The sequence below is a fragment of the Chlorocebus sabaeus genome, chromosome 6 (genome assembly GCF_047675955.1).
Source record: "Chlorocebus sabaeus isolate Y175 chromosome 6, mChlSab1.0.hap1, whole genome shotgun sequence".
NCBI classification, from domain to species: Eukaryota; Metazoa; Chordata; class Mammalia; order Primates; family Cercopithecidae; genus Chlorocebus; species Chlorocebus sabaeus.
Window position 1 is genome coordinate 9,322,446 of NC_132909.1, and position 25,638 is coordinate 9,348,083.

A 25,638-nucleotide genomic window follows, 5' to 3' on the forward strand; every position below is an offset into this window, starting at 1 on the left:
TGTTTCGTGCAAGTTGGCAAAGGCTGGTTTTCCACACAGTCAAGGACCCAGGCTGAGAGATGTTCACCATCTTGTAGCACCAGCCGTAACCCAGGGCATCCTTGATCACTGAGGCAAGGCAAGAGGAAAAGCATTGAATGGTCTCATGCAAGCAAAACAGCTTTGGCCCAGCCCTTCCAATCACAGCTCATTCATTGGGATTACTCATGTGGTCCCACTCAATTGTATGAAGGTGGGGACGTAGAATTCCCTCCCGTGCCCAGTAACAGAGAAGAACTGTCGAATTCCTTTCCTGTTACTGCCATAACAAATTACCATAAACTCAGCAGCTGAAACAACACAAATTTATCATCTTACAGCTCTACAGATCAAAAGCCCCACATGGGTTTCACTGGGCTGAAATCAAGGTGCTAACGACGCTGCATTCCATCTGGAGCCTCTAAGAGAGAATCTGTTCCCTTTCTATTCCCAGTTTCTAGAGGCCACCCACATTCCCTGATTCATGACCCCTTTTTCCATCTTCACAGCCAGCCACGGCAAGTTGTGTCCCTTTCACACTTCAAATTTTTCCTGCCTCTTCTATCCTCACATCTCTTTCTGACCATGGCTGGGAAAGGTATTCTGCTTTTAAGGACTCCTGTAATTAGACAAAGGGCACCCAGTCTACCACCATACCACCTGAATGCACCCAATCTTGTCTGATCTCAGAAGCTAAGCAGAGTCAGACCCTGTTAGTTCTTGGACGATGAACTAAGCCCCATCTTGGAGATGGGGCCACCCAGATAATCCAGAATAATATCTCCCCATCTCAAGGTCCCTTTTTTTGTTTTGTTTTGAGACATTCTTGCTCTGTCGCCTAGGCTGGAGTATAGTGGCATGATCTTGGCTCACTGCAACCTCCGTCAGACAGAAACAAACAAACAAAAATACAAAACAAACAGAAAAAAGCAAAACAAGACAAAAACGAAAAAAATCCCCCAAAATTAGCCAGGCCCGGTGGTTACACATCTGTAATCCCAGCTAGTCGGGAGGCTGAGGCAGGAGAATCGCTTGAATCGAGGAGGTGGAGGTTGCAGGGAGCTGAGATCATGCCACTGCACTCCAGCTTGGGCAACAGAGCAAGACTCTGTCTCAAAACAAACAAACAAACAAAAAAAAAAACACACAAATCCCAGCACTGCTGAGCCATGTCCCTCAGTTTTCTCATGTATAATATGACATGATAATCATAATAGAAAATAATCTCCAGGGTATGTTGGGAGGATTAAATTAGTTAATATATACAATGGGTTTAGAACAGTGCCTAGCGCAGACCGAGAGCTGTATGAGTTTATTATTCGTTTATTTATTTTGAGACAGGGTCTTACTCTGTCTTCCAGGCAGGAGTGCAATAACAGAGTCACAGCTCAATGCAGCCTGGACCTCCTGGGCTCAAGGGATCTTCCTCCCTCAGCCTCCCAAGTAGCTAGGACTACAGGCGCATGCCACCAGGCTAGGTTTGTTTTGTTTTCGCTTTTTTTTTTAATAGAGGCAGAGTTTTGCTGTTGCCCAGGCTGGCTTTGAACTCCTGGGCTCAAGCAATCCTCCCACCTCAGCCTCCCAAAGTGCTGGGTAATCCCATCACCAGGCGTGAGTCACTGCTCAGGGCCTTGAGTTTGTTATTAATATTATTTAGACCGGGTGCAGTCTTTCATGCCTGTAATCCCTGCACTTTGGGAGGCTAAGGCTGGTGGATCATTTGAGGTCAGAAGTTCGAGACCATCCTGGCCAACATGGTGAAACCCCGTCTCTACTAAAAACAGAAAAATTAGGCTGGGCACTGTGGTTCATGCCTGTAACCCCAGCACTTTGGTGTGGGTAAGGTGGGCAGATCACCTGAGGTCAGGAGTTCGAGACCAGCCTCACCAACATGGTGAAACCCCATCTCTATTAAAAATACAAAAAGTAGCTTGGTGTGGTGGCATGCGCTTATAGTCCCAGCTACTCAGGAGGCTGAGACAGGAAAATTGCTTGAACCCGGGAGGTGTGTTGCAGTGAGCCGAGATCACACCACTGCACTCCAGCCTGGGCGACAGAGCGAGACTTCTTCTCAACAAAAAGAAAAAAGAAAAAAAAGAAAAATTAGCTAAGCATGGTGGTGCACAGCTGTAGTCCCAGCTACTCTAGAGGCTGGGGCTGGAGAATCACTTGAACCCAGGAGGTGGAGGTTGCAGTGAGCCAAGATTGCGCCACTGCACTCCAGCCTGGCAACAGAGCAAGACTCTGTCTAGAAAAAAAAAAAAAAAAAAAAAAAAAAAAAAATATATATATATATATATATATATATATGTGAAATTTAAACACCCAGAGTCCACACCTCCTCCAGGAGACTGGAACCCAGAAGGCGAGATTAGGGAGGATTTTTCTAGGCTCCCAGGGGCAGTGGGAGTTGAAGGCAGGGAGAGAGGGGTGAGGAGGCCAAGAGGGGCTGTGGGAACTACCCAGGCCTGTAGAAGCCTGGTGCTACCGCCTCCCACTCAGGGGCTGGGGAGATGGGAGATGAAAGCATGGTGCAGAGCAGGCCCCATATGTTCCTCATGACCCAAACTTTGTTCCCAGCGCCCGAGACGAATAGGCGTGAAATCCACATCTGGGACCCACCTCCGGCCTGGTCGTTCCCTCCCGTCCTGGGCACCGAGCCCAGTCTGTTTTTATGCTATAATGGAGGCAGCACAGGTGGCTTCCAGAGCTCCGAGGAGGCCCCCACCCACCTCATGGCATTGCCGGATGGCTTCTTGGAGGAGGGGACTCCTGAAGAATATAGAAGTCTGAGTAGGAATTTGCCCAGCAGAGAAGGGAAAAAGGGAGCCTGGTTAGAGGAAACAGTTTGGCAAAGATCCCAGGGCAGGAGGTCTGTGTGGTGAGAGAAGAGATGAGGCTGGGGCCTGGGGGTGGTCAGGGTATATGGAGTCTCTCAGGCCAGGCTGAGGACCTGGGCTTTTTTTCCCCCAGGGCACCGGGGAGCCATGGGAGGTCTGTGAGCAGGGGAGGAACAGAATTTTTGTGAACAGCTTTTTGTGAGAGACAAACCGTGTTAAAACAGAGTGACACGGGCAATCGTCATCATCACTGAGGTGGCTCAGCTCACTGGGAGAGCCCAGAGAGTACCCCAAACCCAGCCTGCAGGTAAGAAAACTTCTCTCAGAGGTGAATCTTCAAGGACATTAGAAGAATCTGGTCACGACAAGAAAGGCTGAGGAGGGGGACTCTGTCCAGAGGTACAGGGGAGCCGTGGGAGAGGCAGGGTCCACTCTGACTATAACACAGCCACTCAGGGGCCGGGCATGGTGGCTCTCACCTGTAATCCCAGCACTTTGGGAGACCAAGGTGGGAGGATTGCTTGAGGCCAGGAGTTCAAGACCAGTCCAGCCAGCATAGTGAGACCTCTATCGCTACAAAAAAATTAAAAATTACTAGTGTGTTGGCCTGGCGCGGTGGCTAACACCTGTAATCCTAGCACCTTAGGAGGCCGAGGCTGGCGGATCACCTGAGGTTGGGAGTTCAAGACCAGCCTGACCAACATGGAGAAGTCCTGTCTCTACTAAAAATACAAAATCAGTCGGGCGTGGTGGCGCATGTCTGTAATCCCAGCTGCTCGGGAGGCTGAGGCAGGAGAATCGCTTGAACTCAGGAGGTGGAGGTTGCAGTGCTGGGATTACAAGCATGAGCCATCGTGCCCGGGGGCCACAGTCCCTATGTTTTTATTTCATTCACTCACTTATTAATTCATTCAACATATTGTCCTGTGGTCTCCCTGGAAAATTCTGACACCCTGACCTGAGTCAGACTAAGGACTTGCCTAGTCTGGGAGGGTGGGGTAGGAGAGAGACCTGGTTACAATAAGATTTGGTATGATATTCAACAATGGAGGCAGCGCAGGGCACTGTGGGAGCCTAGAAGAAGCACCTGGACGTGCCTTGGAGTTTAGGGAAGACGTCCTGGAGGAGGCAAGGCCCTCCATGGGCACTGCAGAAAATCCAAGTGTCACCCAGGCACATGGGAACTGGCAGACTCTCCAGGGAAAGACATCATGAGCATGGTTTCATTCAGTAATGCCTGAGTTCTCTCCTGAGGACACCTGTACACCAGGCTCTGTGTGCAGTGAGGCTGGGGACTCAGAGACCGGCCAGGCTTGGACCCTCTGGTGGAACACACAGGACACAGTCCCTTTCTAATGAGATGTATGCTGTCATGGAGGTAGCACAGGGCATTGTAAATATTCACAGTAAGCACTGACCCAGCCTGGGGGGTCAAGGAGGGCTTCCTGGAGGAGGAAAGCCCTACATTTTAGGTAGACTCTGCTCTTCCTGCAGTATCAGTCAGCCTTTCACTTTATGTATAGCTCTAGTTCCTTCATTGCCTCTGCCTCTGTCGGGTTCCATCTCTCTCTTTCTTTCTTTTTAAATATTACTAAATAAAAATAGAGATGGAGTTTCGCCATGTTGCCCAGGCTTGGTCTCAAACTCCTGAGCCCAAGCAGTCCGCCTGCCTCGGCCTCCCAAAGTGCTGGGATTGCAGGTGTGAGCCGCCATGCCCAGCCAGATTCCAGGTCTTATTTTAGTGACAGGTTGGCTGTCACTAAAAATTACCACAAACATCGTGGCTTATCACAACAGAAATTCATTGTCTCACAGCTCTAGAGGTCAGAAGTTCAAAATGAAGGTGTTGGCAAAGCCATACTCCCTCCACAGACTCCAGGGGCGAATGTTTCATGCCTCTTCCAGCTCCTGGTGGCTCCTGGCATTCCTTGGCTTGTAGCTGCCTCATTCCAGCCTCTGCCTCCGTCTTCACATGGCCTTCTCCCAATCTCGCTATGGCTTTTTTTTTTTTTTTTATCTTATAAGGATACTTGTCATTGGATTTAGGGTCTACCCAGATAATGCAGGATGATTGCATCTCAAGATCCTTAACTTTTTTTTTTTTTTTTTGGAGATAGTGTCTTGCTCTGTTGCCCAGGCTGGAGTACAATGCTGTGATCTTGGCTCACTGCAGCCTCAACCTCCTGAGCTCAAGTCATCCTTTCACCTCAGCCTCCCAAGTAGCTGGGACTACAAGTGTGCATTGCCATGCCTGACTAGGTTTTTAAAATTTTTTGCAGAGGCTGGGCACGGTGGCTCACACCTGTAATCCCAGCATTTTGGGAGACCAAGGTGGAAGGACCATGAGGTCAGGAGTTTGAGGCCAGACTGGCCAACATAGTGAAACCCTGTCTCTACTAAAAATACAAAAAATTAGCCAGGCTTGGTGGCGGGCTCCTGTAATGGTAGCTACTCGGGAGGCTGAGGCAGGAGAATCGCTTGAACCCGGGAGGCAGAGGTTGCAGTGAGCTGAGATCACACCACTGCACTCCAGTCTGGGTAATGGTGCGAGACTCTGTCTCAAAAAAAAAAAATTATTGGGGCCAGGCGCGGTGGCTCAAGCCTGTAATCCCAGCACTTTGGGAGGCCGAGATGGGCGGATCACGAGGTCAGGAGATCGAGACCATCCTGGCTAACACGGTGAAACCCCGTCTCTACTAAAAAATACAAAAAACTAGCCGGGCGAGGTGGCGGGCGCCTGTAGTCCCAGCTACTCGGGAGGCTGAGGCAGGAGAATGGCATAAACCCGGGAGGCGGAGCTTGCAGTGAGCTGAGATCCGGCCACAGCACTCCAGCCTGGGCGACAGAGCGAGACTCCGTCTCAAAAAATATATATATATTTATTTATTTATTTTTTTATTTTTATTTTTTTGCAGAGATGGGGTCTCATTGTGTTGTCCAGGCTGGTCTCAAACTCCTGGGCTCAAGTGATCCTCCTGCCTCAGCTTCCCAAAGCACTGGAATTACAGATATAAGCCGCTGCACCTGGCCCCTCCCAAGTCTTTAAGGGTCTATTTCTCTCCACAACTCTGTGTCTCTCTTCCTCTCCCCACCTGTGGTGGTTTGAAAATTAGTCCCCAAATTCTCTGATACTTTTCAAGAGCAGAGGAATTTTTTTTTTTTTTTTGAGACAGGGTGTCGTTCTGTCGCCCAGGCTGGAGTGCAGTGGCTCGATCTCAGCTCACAGCAACCTCTCCCTCCCAGCTTCAAGCGATTCTCCTGCCTCAGCTTCCTGAGTAGCTGGGATTACAGGCGCACGCCTCCACACCTGGCTAATTTTTGTATTTTTAATAGAGACGAGGTTTCACCATGTTGGCCAGGCTGCTCTTGAACTCCTGACCTCAAGTGATCTGGTTGCCTCGGCCTCCCAAAGTGCTGGGATTACAGGCTTGAGCCACCGCGCCCGGCCTCCATCTCTAGGTCTTTGAATGTCCATCCCAATTCGCTCTCTCTGAATGCCTCTGTCTTTCTGATTCCTTTCTAGTCTCTCTCATCATGTCAGTTGCTCTGTTTCTGGTCCTCTCTCCCTCTATCTGGGTCTCTCTGTCTCTTGTCCATCTGTTCCTCTCTGTTGATGTCTCTTTCTCTGCACGAGTGTCTCTATTTATAGATGTGTGTGCCTGTTCCCAGGTCTGTGTCTCTAGCTCTGTGTGTTTCTTTCTTTTTTCTTTTACTTTTTTTTTTTTTTTGAAATGGAGTCTCACTCTGTCACCCAGGCTGGAGTGCACTGTCAGGATCTCAGCTCACTGCAGCCTCCCTGCCTGCTTCAAGCCATTCTCCTGTCTCAGCCTCCTGAGTAGCCAGGATTACAGGTGTGTGCCACCACGCCTGGCTAAGCTCACTGCAACCTCTGCTTCTCGGGTTCAAGCAATTCTCCTGACTCAGCCTCCTGAGTAGCTGGGATTATAGGCGCCTGCCACCATGCCCAGCTAATTTTTGTATTTTTTATTAGAAACTGGGTTGCACCATGTTGGTCAGGCTGGTCTCAAACTCCTAGCCTCAAGTGATCAGCCCACCTTGGCCTCCCAGAGTGCTGGGATTACAGGCGTGAACCACCGCGCCGGGTCTGTTTCTATGTCTCTCCCTCTCTTTGTGTCTCTCTCCACCTGTACTGATGTATGTGTGTCTCTTTCTATGTCTCTCTGTCTCAGGCTGGGCAAGGTGGTTCATACCTGTAATCCCAGCACTTTGTGAGGCCAAGGCAGGAGGATCCCTTGAGCCCAGGGGTTCCAGACCAGCCTGGGCATCATAGCAAGACTACATCTCTACAAAAAATAATTTTAAAAAATGAGTCTGGCATGGTGGCACGTGCCTGTAGTCCCAGCCACTTGGGAGTCTGAGGTGGAAGGAGTGTTTAAGCCCAGGAGGTCGAGGCTGGATCAAGCCGTGATCGCACCACTGCTCTCCAGCCCGGGTGACACTGCAAGACCTGTCTCAAAAAAGAAAAGAAGACATTGAACAGTTTCATTATCATTAGACGGGGTGAAAAATAATAAATAATAACAACAACAATAATATGTGGTGGCTCTGAGGCTGGGTGTGGTTGTTCGTCCCTGTAATCTCAATGCTTTGGGAGGGCTGAGGTAGGAGGATCCCTTGAGGACAGGAATTTGAGACCAGTCTGAGCAACATAGCATGACTCCATCTCTTCCTCTCAAATACAAAAATTTGGTGTCTCTGTCTTTGGATGGTTCTTTCTCTCTCTTTCTGATTGTCCCCAACCCACCTGCTGCCTGGTCTCTGAGTTTCTGAGTCTGTCTGTCTCTAAGTGTGTGTCTCTATGTCTCCATGTCTGTCTCGTTTTGTCTCTGTATCTCCTTTTCTGCTTGTATCTGTATCTCTCTCATTCATTCCTTCCCCTTCCCCTCCCCCCTCCCCCCTCCTCCTCCTCCTCCACCTCTTCCTCCTTTCCCTCCTCCTCCCTCCTGCCTGGCGATTTGTTCTTGCCTCTTTAACCCTCTGTCCCTCCGCCCTTCCTCTCCGCATCCATCTCAGGCTCCCCTCCCCTCCCCAGCCTCCGCAGATGTGGGTCCTCACCTCCAGCTCTCCGCCTCAGCCCTCCCGGCTCCACCTCCCTTCCTCTCTCTCCCTCACCAGGTCTCTGCCTCCCCCTCCCGGCGAGCAGCGCTCACTGCACGCTAGGCTCCCAGGGGGATCCCCTGGCCCCGTTAAGGCAGCCCCAGGCAGAGGACCCAGTGGAGCCCTGGGGCGGGGAAGGGGGACAGCGGGCGCTGGGGCGGCTCCAACCTGGGTCCCCGCGAGCAGGGGGACCCCGCATCTGCCAAGGCCGGCGGCCCCCGGCATGGAGACTTCCGAAGCCTCTCCCAGCTCCACCTTAAGCGTCCCCCCTTCCCCTTCCTGCGGAGGATGGGAACAGCCAGCTCGCGGCCCCAGGTGTCCCGGCCACCCCCGCCCGCGTGGCCCCAGAGCCACTGGAAACCGAGGACAAGCCCCCTACCTCCTTCCGAATCCTGCCCCTTTCGCACCCCCCACCCCCAGCCAACACGAGGAGTGTTTGCTGCTGTGAGATCACCTGCTCCCCACACCCAACAACAAAATTAAATAACACCACGGGAGGGAAGTGAGGGAGGGGGAGGAGGGAGGAAGGGACGAGAGAGAAGAGAGACAGAAACTGGGAGAAGAGGCAGGAGAGGAGGAGGTGGGGAGAGCACGAAGCTGGAGGCCGACACAGAGAGAGGGCGGGAGGAGGTGAAGAAGGAGAGAGGGGAGAAGAGGCAGGAGCTGGAAAGGAGAGAGGGAGGAGGAGGAGATGCTGGATGGAGACCTGGAGTTAGGTGGCTTGGGAGAGCTTAATGAAAAGAGAACGGAGAGGGGGCCTGGGGGCAGCCGAAGGCTGAGAGGGGTAGGAAGATCTGGAGCTAGAGAGAGACTCCAGGGTTCCGGGAAAAGGGGAGAGGAAAGAGGAAAGGCACAGAGAGACGGGAGAGAAGAGTGGGTTTGAAGGGGGTGGGGGGTCTCAGTACCTGGCAGCTCTGCCATTTGGGGAACTGGGACTCCCTGTGGGGAGGAGAGGAAAGCTGGAAGTCCTGGAGGGACAGGGTCCCAGAAGGAGGGGACAGAGGAGCTGAGGGGGGGGCAGGGCGTTGGGCAGGGGTCCCTCAGAGGCCTCCTGGGGATGGGGGCTGCAGCTCGTCTGAGCGCCCCTCGAGCGCTGGTACTCTGGGCTGCACTGGGGGCAGCAGGTAAGACCTGGGGTTCCCGGCAGGAGCCCCCGAGGGAGGTTGGAGGTGGGGGTGCCAAGGAGAGGGATTCAGGCTGCTCTCTTCCCAGCTCACATCGGACCAGCACCTGACCCGGAGGACTGGTGGAGCTACAAGGATAATCTCCAGGGAAACTTCGTGCCAGGTGCCGCCAAGGCGGGGACCCAGGAGTCCGGCCCTCCCGGCGCCTCCTCCTTCAGACTCAGGAACCTGGGTTCCCAGCTCCCTCCTCCCCTCAGGACCAGGAGTCCCAGCCCCCTCCTCTGTCCCTCAGGAGTCGGGCCAGCCTCTGAACCCCAGGGGCTCACCATGGGACATTATACATGCGCATTTCAAGTAGTGAGTGGGAGTGAGTGGAAGGAAAGTGTGGGGGTGGAGATTATGTGTGTGTTTGCCGGGAGAGGAAGGTCCTGGCTCCCGCTAGGAACCGGAGGCTGGGTGGCCCCGTCCCCCACCTTGTCCAGCCCTCTCTTGCACCTTCTCTCCCCAACACATTAATAATAATCCAGCTGTGGGACAAGAGAGATAAAAAAGAACTACAACTCCCATGGGGCTCTGGGGTAGGTAGGCAGCAGAGGGGTAGGCTGGTAGCCCTGGGGCCTGCTGGGAGTTGTAGTTCCATTTACGATGGCTCGATGGGTTGTATCGGCTAGGCGCGGTGGCTCACGCCTGTAATCCCAGCACTTTAGGAGGCCGAGGTGGGTGGATTACCTGAGGTCCAGAGTTCAAGACCAGCCTGGCAAATTTAGCGAAACCCGTCTCCACTAAACTTGGAAACTATTCCAAGATTCTTCTAGGACCCAGGATTCTGGATCTGAGCCCAGTCCTCCCTCAGACCCAGGAGTCCAGGTCCCTAGCCCCTCCTCCCCTGGGATCTGGGAGTCCAGACCACAGCCCACTCAGCAGATGCCAGCCCTGGGATCCAGTCTCTATTTCTGACTCCTTGTCCTCCTACTCCGACCCCACCCCCAGGGCCTCCTTTCTGGGGCCTGGTGAATGCAGCGTGGAGTCTGTGTGCTGTGGGGAAGCGGCAGAGCCCCGTGGATGTGGAGCTGAAGAGGGTTCTTTATGACCCCTTTCTGCCCCCATTAAGGCTCAGCACTGGAGGAGAGAAGGTAAGGGGCTTGGAGGGAGGAGCTATTGAATCCACTGGGGATGGGCATGAGTAGAGACTGGGGAATGGGGTGCTGAGGTAAGACAGCAGCCTTGGGGGAGGAGGGGACACCCAGTGGGCAGAGAGAAGGCTGCTTACAGTGTTAAATGGATCACCCATTCTTCCCTTCCCAACCGTGGCCCCTGGTCTCCCCATCTCTGCAGAAGCAATGAAAAGTAGAACATTTCCTGTGCCAGGCAGATTTAAAAGCTTGATGAGCCTCTAATCTCATAACCACCCCACAAAATGGGTACAAGTATTATTATTATTATTATTATTATTATTATTATTATTATTATTATTTTGAGATGGAGTTTTGCTCTTGTTGCCCAGGCTGGAGTGCAATGGTGTGATCTTGGCTCACCGCAACCTCTGCCTCCCGGGTTCAAGCGATTCTTCTGCCTCAGCCTCCCAAGTAGCTGGGATTACAGGCATGCATCACCACGCCCAGCTAATTTTTTGTATTTTTAGTAGAGATGGGGTTTTTCCATGTTGGTCAGGCTGGTCTTGAACTCCTGACCTCAGGTGATCCATCTGCCTTGGCCTCCCAAAGTGCTGGGATTACAGGCATGAGCCACTGTGTCCAGCCAGAATGGGTACAGTTACTAACCTTATTATATACATGCAGAAACTGACACACAGAGGTTAAGTTACGTGCCTAGGATCACACAGAGAGCCGGCACTGGCATTCAAACCAGGCAGTGTAGCATGAATGGTGGGACCTGCTTTCCAATACCATGCTGGGAACCATACTTTTTTTTTTTTTGAATTGGGATCTCACTCTGTGGCCCAGGCTGGAGTGCAGTGGCCCAATCATAGCTCACTGTAACCTCAAATTCCTGGGCCCAAGTGATCTTCCTACCTCAACCTCAAAAGTAGCTAGGACATGCCCTGGTGTGGTGGCTCATGCCTGTAACCCCAGCACTTAGGGAGGCCGAGGTGGGCAGATCATGAGGTTAGGATTTCGAGACTAGCCTGGGTGAAACCCTGTCTCTACTAAAAATACAAAAATTAGCCGGGTGTGGTGGCATGTGCCTGTAATCCCAGCTACTGGAGAGGCTGAGGCAGGAGAATCGCTTCAACCCGGGAGGCAGAGGTTGCAGTGAACCGACATCCCATCACTGGACTCCAGCTTGGACGACAGAATAAGACTCCATCTCAGAAAAAAAGAAAGATGGAGAGACAGAGAGAGAAAAAAAAAGAAGGAAAAAGAAAGGAAGGAAGGAAGAAGAGAGAGGGAAAGAAAGAGAAAGAAAAGAGAGAGAAAGATGAAAGAAAGAAAGGAAAGAAAGGAGGAGAAAGAAAGAAAGAAAAGAAGAAAATAAAAGAAAAAAAGAAGCCAAGACTGCAGGCGTATGCTAGTATGCCTGGCTAACTAAGATTTTTGTAGACGTGGGGGTCTCACTATGTTGTCCAGGCTGGTCTTGAACTCCTGGGCTCAAGCGATCCTTCTGCCTTGGTTTCCCAAGGTGTTGGAATTATAGCTGTGATCCACCATGCCTGGCCAATACCATTTCTTTTAAGAACCGGGATTACCTTTTATTTAGCTGCCCCAGCCAAAAGCCTTAAAGCCATTTCCCATCCCATCCTCCCTCCCTCACATCCATTTCCAATCCATGTTCTTTCTAGCCTTGCTATTAAATATTATTTAAATCCTTTCACCTATCACGCCCTCTACTGCCCCCAGTCTCATGCAGGCACCATAATCTCTCACCCAGACTGGTGGCGTAGCCTCCTCATTGGCCTGCCTCTCTACTTCCTGCAATCCATTCTCCACCCCACAGCTAGAGAGACGTTTAAAACACAAACGAGATCATATCACTCCTGCTCACAATCCTTCTATTAGGATATGTAATAATAGCAAACATTTACATAGCACTTACTATATGTTTGGCACTCTGGCAAATGTGTTATATATATGCAGTTTATTTGTTTATTTTTATTTATTTATTTGAGTTGGAGTCTCGCTTTGTTGCCCAGGCTGGAGTGTAGTGGCACGATCTCGGCTCACTGCAACCTCCGCCTCCTGGGTTCGAGCACTTGTCCTGCTTCAGCCTCCCAAGTAGCTGAGACTACAAGCACATGCCACCACACCTGGCTAACTTTTGTATTTTTAGTACAGACAGGGCTTCACCATGTTGGCCAGGATGGTCTTGATCTCTTGACCTTGTGATCCACCCGCCTCAGCCTCCCAAAGTGCTGGGATTACAGGTGCAAGCTACTGCACCTGGCTAACCTTTGTATTTTTAGTAGAGATGAGGTTTTACCATGTTGGTCAGGATGGTCTTGATCTCTTGACCTCGTGATCTGCCCACCTTGGCCTCCCAAAGTGTTGAGATTACAGGCATGAGCCACTGTGCCCAGCCTATTTATTTATTTATGGTTTTTTTTGTTGTTGTTTTGTTTTTTTTTTGAGACAGAGTCTCGCTCTGTTGCCCAGGCTGGAGTGCGGTGGCCAGATCTCAGCTCACTGCAAGCTCCGCCTCCCGGGTTTACACCATTCTCCTGCCTTAGCCTCCCGAGTAGCTGGGACTACAGGTGCCTGCCACCTCGCCTGGCTAGTTTTTTGTATTTTTTAGTAGAGACGGGGTTTCACCATGTTAGCCAGGATGGTCTCGATCTTCGATCTCCTGACCTCGTGATCTGCCCGTCTCGGCCTCCCAAAGTGCTGGGATTACAGGCTTGAGCCACCGCGCCCGGCCTTTTTTTGTTTTTTTTGTTTGTTTGTTTGTTTTTTGTTTTTTTTTTTTGAGACAGCGTCTCACTCTGTCACCCAGGCTGGAATTCAGTGACACGATCTAGGCTCACTGCAACCTCTGCCTCCTGGGTTCAAGCGATTCTCCTGCCTCAGCCTCCCAAATAGCTGGGATTACAGGCGCCACCACCACACCCGGCTGATTTTTGTATTTTTAGTAGAGATGACCATGTTGGCCAGGTTGTTCTCAAACTCCTGACCTCAGGTGATCTGCCCACCTCAGCCTCCCAAAGTGCTGGGATTACAGGCGTGAGCCAACACATCCAGCCTATATACGCAGTTTATCTAAATAAAAATGCAAAACTCTTTACTGTTTTCCACAAGCTCCTGCACCACTCAGCCCCCATAACTTCTCTCCCCTCCGTTCACTGGACTGCGGTGAAATCTCTTTGCTCTTACTCAAACAGGCCACCTCAGGGCCTTTGCACTTGCTGTTCTCGCTTCTCGGAATGCCCTTCTCTCTGTTCTTTTGCAAGTCACCTCTGCTTATCCTTCAGGTCCCCATTAAAATGTCACCTTTGGCCAGGTGCAGTGGTTCATGCCTATAATTCCAGTATTTTTGGGAGGCTAAGGCAGGATGATGGCTTGAGTCCAGGAATTTTTTTTTTTTTTTTTTTTTGAGACGGAGTCTCGCTCTGTCGCCCAGGCTGGAGTGCAGTGGCCGGATCTCAGCTCACTGCAAGCTCCGCCTCCCGGGTCCACGCCATTCTCCTGCCTCAGCCTCCGAGTAGCTGGGACTACGGGCGCCCGCCACCTCGCCTGGCTAGTTTTTTATATTTTTTAGTGGAGACGGGGTTTCACCATGCTAGCCCATGTTGGGATGGTCTCGATCTCCTGACCTCGTGATTCGCCCGTCTCGGCCTCCCAAAGTGCTGGGATTACAGGCTTGAGCCACCGCGCCCGGCCGAGCCCAGGAATTTAAGACCAGCCTAGGCAACACAGGGAGAACCCTCTCTACCAAAAAAAAAAAAAAAAAATTGAAAATTGAAAATTAGTTGGGCATGGTGGTATGTGACTGTGATCCCAGCTACTTGGGAGACTGAGGCAGGAAGATTGTTTGAGCCCAGGAGTTTGAGGCTGCAGTAAGCTGTGATGGTGCCACTGCAATCCAGCCTAGGTGACAGAGTAAGACTTTGTCTCAAAATAATAAAAAAAAATAAAATGTCACCTTCACAGGGAAGCTTTTCCTGACACCCCCCCCCCAATCTAAGCTGAGGTCCTCATGACACCTCAGAGCTCCCAGTTCCCCCAAGCATGACCTCAGGATGTAGTTAATGAAGCAGTTACTTATGTGATTCACAATTGTCTGTCTTGCCTTCATTAGAACATAAGCTCCATGAGGCCCATGAGTTTTGTCTACTTGTTTATTGCTCTAGTCTTTTTTTTTTTTTTTTTTTTTTTTTTTTTGAGACAGAGTTTCGCTCTTTTTGCCCAGGCTGGAGTGCAATGGTGCAATCTTGGCTCACCGCAACCTCCGCCTCCCAGGTTCAAGCGATTCTTCGGCCTCAGCCTCCCGAGTAGCTGGGATTACAGGCATGTGCCACCACTCTGTCTAATTTTGTATTTTTTTTAGTAGCGCCTGTTGGTGAGGCTGGTCTTGAACTCCCGACCTCAGGTGATCCACCTGCCTCGGCCTCCCAAAGTGCTGGGATTACAGGCATGAGCCACTGCGCCCAGCCTATTGCTCTATTCTTGCATCCACGGCACATAGCACCAGCTCAGTCAATATTTGTTGATCAAAGAAATTCACCAATATTGGGCACCAACTTACAGACTGGCACAGAGCCTGAAAAGTGGTCAGTGTTCAAATTACGTTGAATGATTAAATGACTGTTGGAGGCCAGGCACGGTGGCTCACGCCTGTAACACCAGCACTTTGGGAGGCCAAGGTGGGCGGAACACCCGAGGTCAGGAGTTCGAGACCAGCCTGGCCAACACGGTGAAAACTCATCTCTACTAAAAACACAAAAATTAGCTGGGTGTGGTGGCACACGCCTGTAGTCCCAGTTATTCGGGAGCCTGAGGGAGGAGAATCATTTGAACCCAGGAGTCAGAGGTTGCAGTGAGCCAAGATCCTGCCACTATATTCCAGCCTCGGCAACAGAGCAAGATTCTATTTGGAAAAAAAAAAAAAGACCAGGCACGGTGGCTCAGTGTCTGTAATCCCAGCCCTTTGGAAGGCTGACACGGGTGGATCATCTGAGGTCGGGAGTTTGAGACCAGCCTGACCAACATGGAGAAACCCTGTCTCTACTAACAATACAAAATTACCCGGGCATGGTGGTGCATGCCTGTAATCCCAGCTACTCGGGAGGCTGAGGCAGGAGAATCGCTTGAACCCAGGAGGCAGATGTTGCAGTGAGCCCAGATTGCACCATTGCACTCCATCCTGGGCAACAAGAGCGAGACTCCGTTTCAAAAAAAAAAAGACTGTTGTAATCAGAAAATGTAAGCGTGGGAAACGGGAAAGAAAAGATTTCTCCCTGCCCCCTGACAGCTCCTGCCTCTCCCACAGCTCCGGGGAACCTTGTACAACACCGGCCGACACGTCTCCTTCCTGCCTGCACCCCGACCTGTGGTCAATGTGTCTGGGGGTCCCCTCCTTTATAGCCACCGACTCAGTGAACTGCGGCTGCTGTTTGGAGCTCGCGACGGAGCCGGCTCTGAACATCAGATCAACCACCAGGGCTTCTCTGCTGAGGTAGTGACCACTGATTGTTTACCGGCGACCCTCCACCCTGAGTCACCCCAGTTCCTCCCACCTCACCCTCGTAATGCCTCACCCCATCCTCCTCCACAGAACTGACCTCCCACCCTAAGCACTAATCCTCAGCCTGATTCGGGCCTCCAAAGCTGAAGTTATCCTCTCCTCCCCTTCTGCTGGGGGACCCCATGCTCTGTGCTACCCCCAGGTGCAGCTCATTCACTTCAACCAGGAACTCTACGGGAATTTCAGCGCTGCCTCCCGAAGCCCCAATGGCCTGGCCATTCTCAGCCTCTTTGTCAACGTGAGCGGAGGCGAGATTCGGAAGGAGGGAGCACTTGGGTGCCTGGAACCCGGGGTCTGAGGGAAGAGGGGTGCTGGGAGGCCCAGACTCCTGGGTCCTGGGGGAGCAGACGGTTGAGGGCTTGGACTTCTGGGCTCCTGTGTCCTCACCTTGTACCCCCACACAGGTGGCTGGTAGCTCTAACTCATTCCTCAGTCGCCTCCTTAACCGCGACACCATCACCCGCATCTCCTACAAGAGTAAGTCCCTGGCGTACTGGGGCCAGTGGTCACACATGAGGGGGTGTTCAAGAGTGCCGCCCTCCTTACTCTGGCCTGATATTCCTGCAGATGACGCCTACTTTCTTCAAGACCTGAGCCTGGAGCTCCTGTTCCCAGAGTCCTTTGGCTTTATCACCTATCAGGGCTCTCTCAGCACCCCGCCCTGCTCCGAGACTGTCACCTGGATCCTCATCGACCGTGCCCTCAATATCACCTCCCTCCAGGTGACCCTCTGTCCGCACCGCCCTTCCTAGGCCTGGGCACTCCACTCACTGGCCTGGGTATCCCCTTGTTCACCTGCCCTCCCTCTCCTCATAGACTGAATTTAAGGAGGTAAGAGGGTCAGACCACTTTTGGGGGTGGGGTGGGGCTGAGAACAGGCCACGCCCACCTGCTCCCAGGGGCGGGATTTCCCGCGTGACGTCACCAAGACCGTTCACTATTCACTCTCAGTTTCCCACCCTCCTTCCATGGCAGATGCACTCCCTGAGACTCCTGAGCCAGAATCCTCCATCCCAGATATTCCAGAGCCTCAGCGGTAATGGCCGGCCCCTGCAGCCTTTGGCCCACAGGGCACTGAGGGGCAACAGGGACCCCCGGCACCCCGAGAGGCGCTGCCGAGGCCCCAACTACCGCCTGCATGGTATGGTCCAGTCTGCACCCGCTCTGTGTCTTGGGCTAACCCGCTTATATGTCTCCCCTTGGTGTCTCCATGTGATTCAGTCCCATCCCCCTTCCTGCGTCTGTATGGTGTAGCCTCCTGAGCTGTCTCTTTTTCTCTCTCTCCCTACGTATCAACGTGGTACAGTCCACCTTCCAGCCCTAGGTCATTGCTGTCCCATGATTTGTCTTTCCTCTTCACTGCTTTGTAACTTGGTCTATAACCTTTGACCCCTGCCTTCCTGTGGTCCGATTACCTACTGTTCTGTGCTTCCTATTACTGTGAATTTCCAAAATGGTACAATTTGGATCCTCTGTCCCTTTCCAAGTCGTACTACTCTACGCTGTTCCACAATCTGATGCTCCTTTCCCCCTTACTGAGAATCTACAACTGCCTCCCTGTGGTTCAGCCCAGGGATCTCACACCCCCCGGCTTCGCAACATGGTACAGTCCACACCCCCCATGAAGACCTTCAAGTAGTTCAGCCTAATGCTGAATCTGGACATCCCGATTCCCCCCTCCTGTTGGCTTCTTGTGGTTCAGCCCAGTGCTTCTCGACCTGGTACTTTCCGGTTCCCCGCTCACAGACTTCCGATGGTAGAGCCCTGCGCGGCCCAGCCCACGCCCCCTGCACGCCCCCTGCCCCTTCCATCCTAAACTGACGCCTGCCGTTGTTCTCTGTCTTACAGTGGATGGTGCCCCCCATGGTCGCTGAGACTCCCCTTCGAGTATTGCACCCGCCCGTCCTAAGCCTCCCCACACGGCTAGGGGAGTTACTCCTAAAAACAAAGCTATTAAAGGGACAGAACACTTCTTGTTTCTCAGTGGTCTGATTCTAGGCGCGGTGGGGAAACATTTGGGTATTAAAGAACAGACTTCTTCCGGAAACCAATCTTCCTCTTTTTAAGCCCCCGCTACACGGCATTTTGGCTTCCTGCTTCTCAAAATCATCATTAGGACCGCGGCCCCTTTAAGCGGCGCCCCTCTTCCCCCATCACACCCCTTACCACCAGGCAGCACGAGCAGAGCCATGTGCTTCCCCCTCCCGCCTGCTTCATTGGCCCAAACTGGGTCACGGTCCCGCCCCCAGTACCGCCTCCCATTGGGCAAATGTAGGTCAGTGTCCCGCCTCCCACCGAAAGGCAAGGCAACTTCACGAGCTGAGCCCCTCACGCGCCCTCCTGGGCCCTGGCGTATCCAGAGGCCCCATTGGCTGTGCGTCTCAAGGGGTCGGAGACGATTGGCCCGTGTTTGCAGCCGGAGGGAGGCACGCGGCTGGGGTGCATGCCCACAGAGGCGGGCGGGGCTGGACGCGCCGGGCGGGGACCCGGAGGAGGGGCGCACGCTGTGGCGTCGGGTGTTTTGGTTTGGATTTTTTTTCCGCGAAAGAAGTTTGCTTTGGCCACGCCTCAAGGCGGCCGCCTCCTCCTGCCCCCTCCTCCTCCCCTCCGCGCACACCTCTCGGTGCAGATTGCAAAGCGCCTTCCGTTGCGAGAGCTGTAGATTTTGCAAGAGCCAGGCTCGCCCACCTTGTAGAAGGGGCGCCTTGGGTCCCCTCTCACCCTCGGTTGCAAAGGGCCGGCCGCTTGATTTGGACACCCCCTCGCCCAGACTGCATGATCTCCCGGGACCCTTTTGAGTTGCACGTTTCTGCACCGAGGACCTCAAATTCCCGTCGCTCCTAGGATTTGCAGCGTTCTGGATACTGGAGGGTTGCAGGCTACACTCGCCCGCCCCTGGGCAGACAGTCGTCCAAACCACTGGAGTGTGCCGGTGACTGGCAGGCCAGCCCTTCGCCTCTCCATGAACCCGTGAGCCTGGGGGCAGGTGCCAGGCGATGGCGCGGCCTGTGAGCGACAGGACCCCGGCCCCTCTGCTGCTGGGCGGCCCGGTCGGGACACCCCCTGGCGGGGGAGCGCTGCTTGGGCTGCGGAGCCTTCTGCAGGGGACCAGCAAGCCCAAAGAGCCGGCCAGCTGTGAGTTCTAACCCCCATCTCACCCAGTTCGGACACCCCACCCCCTTAAGGCCTCAAATGCCGTTGGGTGGGGGGTGGGGGCCCATAGACACCTCCTGTGTGGGGGGAGTCCATCTTCCCAACCTTAATCTACTCAATTACTCAGGTGTTTAGGCCCCTAGATCCCTCAGCGCCCAGGACCCAAAAGCGCCGGCTCTGAAGCCCGTCCACCCTAAGGTCCCCAAAGTCCTCCTCCCTCGGTTCACAGGAGTGTAGGCCCCAGCCTCCTCTTCCTTTGGTCCGGGAGTCTGGACCCTTGGGGTCCCAGGGAGGGGGTGTGTCGGGTGCTCACACGGTGGTGACACGGGCTTGGGCGGGGCGTCATGGGGTCACATGGAGTCTAGGGATGAGGAATGTGCCCCAGGAATAGAGCCCCTTCCTGTCCCTTACAGATGGTGGGGGAGGGGGAAGGGGGTACAGCGCGCAGGGGATGGGGTTGGGTAATTACAGTGGAATTACAGAGCTGTCATTTTTTTCTCTCACCTGCCCAACCCTCCACCTACCCTCTCCCTGCCCCCCTATTCCTGAACTTCCGTCCCTCTTTCTCTGGGTCGCTGTCTTTCTGTGTCTCAATCCCTTCCCGGCATTCTGTCCCCATCTCTGTGAATCTGTCCACCTGTCTCTGCCACCCCCGTCTCCGTTCTTTCTGGGTCTCTCTCCCACTCTGCGTCTCCGTCCCTTCATTTCCCGTCTCTCCTCTCCGACTCCCCATCCCCTCTTTCTCTGGATCTCCGCCTTGTGCCTCTCGGACTCGGGGTCTCTTCTCCCATCTCTATCTCCACCCCCCCTCCGCCATCCCAACCCGTCTTTCCCGGCCCGCAGGTCTCCTGAAGGAAAAGGAGCGCAAGGCGGCCCTGCCCGCAGCCACAACCCCTGGGCCAGGCCTGGAGACTGCGGGCCCGGCGGATGCCCCGGCTGGGGCGGTGGTGGGCGGTGGGTCCCCGCGGGGGCGCCCGGGGCCAGTTTCCGCCCCGGGTCTGTTGGCGCCACTGCTGTGGGAGCGCACGCTGCCGTTCGGCGATGTGGAGTACGTGGACCTGGACGCCTTCCTGCTGGAGCACGGGCTCCCGCCCAGCCCGCCGCCCCCCGGTGGCCCATCGCCGGAGCCGTCGCCCGCGCGGACGCCCGCACCCTCCCCAGGGCCGGGCTCGTGCGGCTCCGCTTCCCCCCGCTCCTCTCCTGGGCACGCCCCCGCCCGGGCTGCCCTCGGGGCCGCCAGCGGCCACCGCGCAGGTGCGGCGAAGGGGGCGGGTCGGGTCCTGACGGGGCGGGGCTTGGACTCAGGGGGCGGGGCTGTGCGACGCTGGGGGCTGGGACCGTGGGACCCGGCTGCGGCCCCGAATTTTGTGTCCAGTTGTCGAGTGGTGTCGTGGGAGGGGGCCAGATTCTGTGTCTCTTAATGGGTCAGGAACTTGGTCTTCTGGCTCCATAGGGGAGGAGAGACTTGGAACCCTAAATTCCAGGAAGCCTGCCCAGTGAGATTTTGTGGGTTTTTCTGTGGGACGTGGGGACAAAGGATGTGGATACTCGTGAAGCCAGAACTGGAAGTCCGGAACACCAGAGTTATTTACTGGGCAGTGGACTGACCCCAGAATCTGGGCCCATAATCGATGGAACTGGGATAGAACTGGAGCCCCTAGGTCCTTTACAGGAGCAAAGGAGGGGCGCAGAATTCTGTTTACCCAGGACATAAGAGACTGGCAGCCCAGTTCTTGGGTCCCCCAGTGGGGCGTGCTGCAGCCCCGGGTCCCAGAGTTCTTCAGAAGGGAAGACGTTAGGGATCTTGTTTCTGGATTCTCCAACTGGGGCTAGGGCCAAGCTTCCCATATTCCTAGGAGAGGCGTGGGATCCCAGAATCGTGTGTACCCCAGTGGCGGGGGGCCTTAGAAGGTCCAGGAGGCCGATGCTCCCTGGAGAGCAGGGGATTGGGATCTTTGGGGGGTGAGATGTTGGAGCTAAGTGACTGGAAGAGCAAGAGGAAAGATGTTTCCCTTTGGGCATATTGAGGTCTCCAGGGACGGACTGCAGTTTGGGAATTCCTGGGCACACCTGCCCCAGGTCCGACCTCCGGGCCGAACCAGGGCCCTACCCTTCCCAGCCGCACATTCCTGCGCCACGTGAGTCTCCCCTCCCTCCTCCGCGCTTCGCGCAGGCGCCTTCACGCGCGAGGGGGCGGGGCCGGGGAACGTGAGGGCGCCGATGGCAGGGGGGCCTGGGAGGGAGGGAGGAGGAGGGAAGCAGGCGTCAGCACGTGACTCGGCCCTGAACCTGTGTCCTTAGCTGGCCCCGGCTGGCTGGTGCTTAAAGGTACAGGCGCCTCCTTTCGAACCAATCTTCTGGAATCTTAGAGCAGCTTCTCCTCTTCTCTTCCCTTACTCTTCCCAGCGAGTAGCTCTTAGACTGTAACTTGAGAGCTTTTCAGTGCAGTAGATTATTTTTCTCTGGACAATCTGGGGTCTAAGCTTAGGTCGTGGATTCGGTAAGTAGGATTCAGGCTAGACTGTGCATCTGAAGTCCTGAGGTTTTAGAAGCAATAGCTCCATCGCTTCTCGGCCTTTTGGCTAAGATTAAGTGTAGAAGCAATAGCCCTGATTCATGTGCTATCTAGGGCAAGTCAGTTATGACTGGGACTCAGTTTCCTTGTTTGTAAAGGTGGATATGGCTCCATGATCTCTAAGCATCTTTATGGCTTAGGGGAACTTTCATTTTTCTTGTTATTTTGGAGACGGAGTCTTGCTCTGTTGTCGAGGCTGGCGTGCGGTGGTGTGATCTCGGCTCACTGCAACTTTCACCTCCTGGGTTCAAGTAATTCTCCAGCCTCAGCCTCCCTAGTAGCTGGGCTTACAGGCACCCGCCACTGCACCTGGCCAATTTTCATACTTTTAGTGAAGATGAGGCTTTGCCATGTTGGCCATGCTGGTCTCAAACTCCTGACCTCAGGTGATTTGCCGCCTCGGCTTCCCAAAGTGCTGGGGTTATCGGCATGCAAGGGAACCTTCATATTTTATATTAGGGAGATTAGTTCCTGGCCAAATTTATACTAGATCCCAGAAGGGCTTTCCATGTGGCTATGATACCAGAGCAAGAGGTAACTTCTGGAAACCCCTTCCCTAAAATACACACTCAGCTGACGCGTGCTGTTTCTCCAAGGCCTGACCTCTCGGGACACACCCAGCCCTGTGGACCCAGACACCGTGGAGGTGCTGATGACCTTTGAACCCGACCCAGCTGATCTTGCCCTATCAAGCATTCCTGGCCATGAGACCTTTGACCCTCGAAGACACCGCTTCTCAGAGGAGGAACTTAAGCCCCAGCCAATCATGAAGAAGGCGAGGAAAATCCAGGTGCCAGAGGAGCAGAAGGTGAGCAGAGCTGGATGTGGGACATAGGCTTGGCTGGAGATATGCCCCACAGCCAGGGAGGGGCCTTTTCTCACATTCAGGCCTGGGCTTCTCACTGGGATTAGTGCTCAGCCTCTCCTGGCCTGCAGCCACGGATTAGTTCTCCTTGGCCATGGGGCACAAGGGGGCAGGGGCCTGAGGTCTATGAAGATAGTGTCAGCTGGGCGAGGGGTCTCACTCGTGTAATCCCAGCACTTTGGGGACTGAGGCAAGAGGGTCGCTTGAGCTCAGGAGTTCAAGACCAGCCTGGGCAACATGGTGAAACCCCATTTCTACAAGCTACTCGGGAGGCTGAGGGGGGAGGATTGCGTGTGCCTGGGAGGTTGAGGCTGCAGTGAGCCAAGATTGCACCACCGCACTCCAGCCTGGGCAACAGAGCGAGACCTTGTCTTAAAACAAAAGACAGTGTCACTGTGGGGTGCTGACTCAGCCAGCTCTGCTAGGCCTACTTGTAGAGACTTGGAGCTTCTCTTATTACTTGGATCCAGAACCCTCAGTGGGTCAGGTCTCAGGCTCCACCAGGCACAACTGCGAAGGACAGTCTTCCTTGGCAATGGGATATCAGCCTGTGGCCTGTCTCTCCTTACTCAGCAGGCCTTTAATGTCTGATGTGGGCCTTCCTTTGGAGTGATTGCCTTTGGCTAGGATGCAGATTCGGCCAGCCCCTTTAGGACTTGTTTCCTGGGCCTGGGCTTCTCACTGGTGGGAGGCTTCAGGCTTCTGTTAACAGCCAGGGCCACTTTCTGATTTGGGATTGATTTGAGCAGTGATTGCATCTTTGCATCTTTTTTTTTTTTTTTTTTTTTGGCCATTACTGGAGTCTTCCCTAGCAAGAGTTGCTTGGGCTTCTGTTACAAGACTTTGTCATTCCAGGCCAGGCGCGATGGCTCATGCCTTGTAATCCCAGCACTTTGGGAGGCTGAGGTGGGCGGATCACTTGAGGTCAGGAATTTGAGACCAGCCTGGCCAACATGGTGAAATCTCGCCCCTACTAAAAGTACAAACATTTTCTGGGTGCAGTGTCTCATGCTTGTAATCCCAGCACTTTGGGAGGCTGAGGCTGGTGGATCACGGGATCAGGAGACCATCCTGGCAAATATGGTGAAACCCCGTCTCTACTAAAAATACAAAAATTAGCTGGGCATGGTGGCACGTGTCTGTAGTCCCAGGTACTTGGAAGGCTGATGTAGAAGAATCGCTTGAACCTGGGAGACGGAGGTTGCAGTGAGCCGAGACTGTGCCACTGCACTCCAGCCTGGTGATAGAGCAAGACTCCATCTCAAAAACAAAAACAGGCCAGGTGTGGTGGCTCGTGCCTATAATCCCAGCACTTTGGGAGGCCGAGGCGGGCAGATCACCAGGTCAGGAGATGGAGACTATCCTGGCTAACATGGTGAAACCCCGTCTCTGCTAAAAATAAAAAAAATTAGCCAGGCATGGTGGCGGACACTTGTAGTCCCAGCTACTCAGGAGGCTGAGGCAGGAGACTGGCGGAGGCGGAGCTTGCAGTGAACTGAGATTGTGCCATTGCATTCCAGCCTGGGCAACAAAGTGAGACACCATCTCAAAAAAAAAAAAAAAAAATTAGCCAGACACGGTAGCAGGCACTTATAATCCCAGCTACTCAGGAGGCTGAGGCAGGAGAATCGCTTGAACCTGGGAGGTGGAGGTTGCAATGAGCCGAGATCATGCCACTGCACTCCAGCCTGAGCGACAGCGAGACTCCATCTCAAAAAATAAGATTTTGCCATACCCTTGTGCAAGACATAGCTACTTGAAGCAGCTAGGACGGGCCTATAAGTCAAATCTACACCAGTGGTTTCTCCTGCTAGAGGGCCCTATTGCTTGGGACTGGATTTACCCTCACAAGCAGGAACTGGGCTTTAATTAAATGGTGGAGTGGAGAGCATCTCTCTGAGACCAGTGGTCCTTAGTTACTAAGGAGGAGTCCTCCTTAGGAACCAACTTCCAGGATGGGAGGACTTCAGGTATAATCCTCTGGGGAGGTCTCAGGATAGTCCCCTTTCCTAAGGGACAGCTCTTCTCTCAGTCAGGTCCTGGTGGGGAGGAGGCTATTCTCTGGCCTCAGTTCAAGGCCAGCAGGTCAGAGACTGGCCACAGCCATTGAAACCACTTAGACCTCACTATTGTTTGCCAAGGATGGATGAGGTTGCCTTGGCAACCAGGTCAGAAGGCCCCAGCTCTGGGAGGATTTTATGGGACACCAAACCCCATCACCAGGGCACCAAGATTTCCTTAGCAACCAAGATCTGGAAAGGCGATGTGCAGGGCAGTGCTTTTCAACGGGAGAAGCCCTCAGACCATGAAGGCCTTGTTGCTAGGGAACAAGCATCCTTAGCAAGCAGGAGCTAACTGCAGGCCCTTTATCATGTGGGGAGGGCTGGGGCCCCGCTTTGCAGAATGGAGACTTAAAGTGAGTTGCTTAAGGGGTGGGGGTCTATCTCGTGTCTTTACTGTTGCTAGGGGCCCAATCTCCTTAGCAACCAGGGCCCTAGAAAGGCAGACCCTTGGGTATCTATCCCAGCAGAGACCTGGTATGGTTTAGGCCCCGGTGCTGTGGCTCCCTTACTCTCTCGCTGGGACCTGGGTCCCTCTGGACCTCAGTGTCCTCCCCCTTTCCTCCCCCAGGACGAGAAATATTGGAGCCGCCGGTACAAGAACAACGAGGCAGCCAAGCGGTCCCGGGACGCCCGGCGGCTCAAGGAGAACCAGATATCGGTGCGGGCGGCCTTCCTGGAGAAGGAGAACGCCCTGCTGCGGCAGGAAGTGGTGGCTGTGCGCCAGGAGCTGTCCCACTACCGCGCCGTGCTGTCTCGATACCAGGCCCAACACGGGGCCCTGTGAGGCTGCCCCACATCCCCACCTGGCGGAACTCTCCTCCGCCTTGCTGAGACTTACGCCCTGTTCCCTCCCTGCCCTGTGGCCCAAGGGCCGGCCAGCTGGGTGCCCCAGGGACGTGATAATGCAGATAAATACATTTATATTTTTAAGAAAAAGCGAACCTCCCCACTCCCTTGCGGGGGCGGGGAGGGTCCTCTGTGTGTCCCCGGCACGTCAGGGACCCCATCCTCCCACCGCCTCCGTTAACACGATCCTGAATAAATCTTGAGAACCCCAGAGCCAGCTGTTGTGGAAGAGGAGGGCAGCTCCCTGGCATACTGGCTACAGCCCGTGGGCAGCTCCGGGCTGCCGTCCATAGAGGGCAGGCGCTGCTGGAAGTACTGGAATCTGAGTCCTCCCGCGGGC

At 53.9% G+C, this 25,638-nt stretch overlaps 2 protein-coding genes across 3 annotated transcripts; both read left to right on the forward strand.

Annotated features, from left to right (window-relative positions):
* Positions 1-8,324: 8,324 nt before the first annotated feature.
* CA11 (carbonic anhydrase 11) lies at positions 8,325-17,768 on the forward strand. Its single transcript, XM_007997451.3, has 9 exons — positions 8,325-9,100; positions 9,189-9,263; positions 10,091-10,233; positions 15,542-15,727; positions 15,939-16,034; positions 16,201-16,273; positions 16,364-16,518; positions 16,772-16,937; positions 17,645-17,768. The coding sequence occupies exons 1-9, from the start codon at positions 9,034-9,036 to the stop codon at positions 17,668-17,670; spliced, it is 987 nt and encodes a 328-aa protein (XP_007995642.1). The 5' UTR covers positions 8,325-9,033; the 3' UTR covers positions 17,671-17,768.
* A 560-nt stretch (positions 17,769-18,328) lies between these two features.
* On the forward strand, positions 18,329-25,509 carry DBP (D-box binding PAR bZIP transcription factor). 2 transcript variants are annotated; one of them, XM_007997434.3, is made up of 4 exons: positions 18,329-18,931; positions 19,793-20,203; positions 22,121-22,332; positions 25,021-25,509. In XM_007997434.3, the coding sequence occupies exons 1-4, from the start codon at positions 18,793-18,795 to the stop codon at positions 25,234-25,236; spliced, it is 978 nt and encodes a 325-aa protein (XP_007995625.1). In that variant the 5' UTR covers positions 18,329-18,792; the 3' UTR covers positions 25,237-25,509. The 2 variants fall into 2 exon arrangements, with proteins under 2 accessions (XP_007995625.1, XP_072872321.1); XM_073016220.1 differs by lacking the exon at positions 18,329-18,931 and having other exon boundaries at positions 19,348-20,203.
* Positions 25,510-25,638: the final 129 nt, after the last annotated feature.

Excerpts from the sequence above, each read along its gene's own strand:
- CA11 (XM_007997451.3), top strand. The coding sequence starts at position 9,034 with ATGGGGGCTGCAGCTCGTCTGAGCGCCCCTCGAGCGCTGGTACTCTGG. Across the intron at positions 10,234-15,541 it reads TCAGCACTGGAGGAGAGAAG|CTCCGGGGAACCTTGTACAA; the intron begins GTAAGGGGCTTG and ends CCTCTCCCACAG. Across the intron at positions 16,035-16,200 it reads TTCTCAGCCTCTTTGTCAAC|GTGGCTGGTAGCTCTAACTC; the intron begins GTGAGCGGAGGC and ends ACCCCCACACAG.
- DBP (XM_073016220.1), top strand. The coding sequence starts at position 19,363 with ATGGTGGGGGAGGGGGAAGGGGGTACAGCGCGCAGGGGATGGGGTTGG. Across the intron at positions 20,204-22,120 it reads CGCCAGCGGCCACCGCGCAG|GCCTGACCTCTCGGGACACA; the intron begins GTGCGGCGAAGG and ends TGTTTCTCCAAG. Across the intron at positions 22,333-25,020 it reads AGGTGCCAGAGGAGCAGAAG|GACGAGAAATATTGGAGCCG; the intron begins GTGAGCAGAGCT and ends TTCCTCCCCCAG.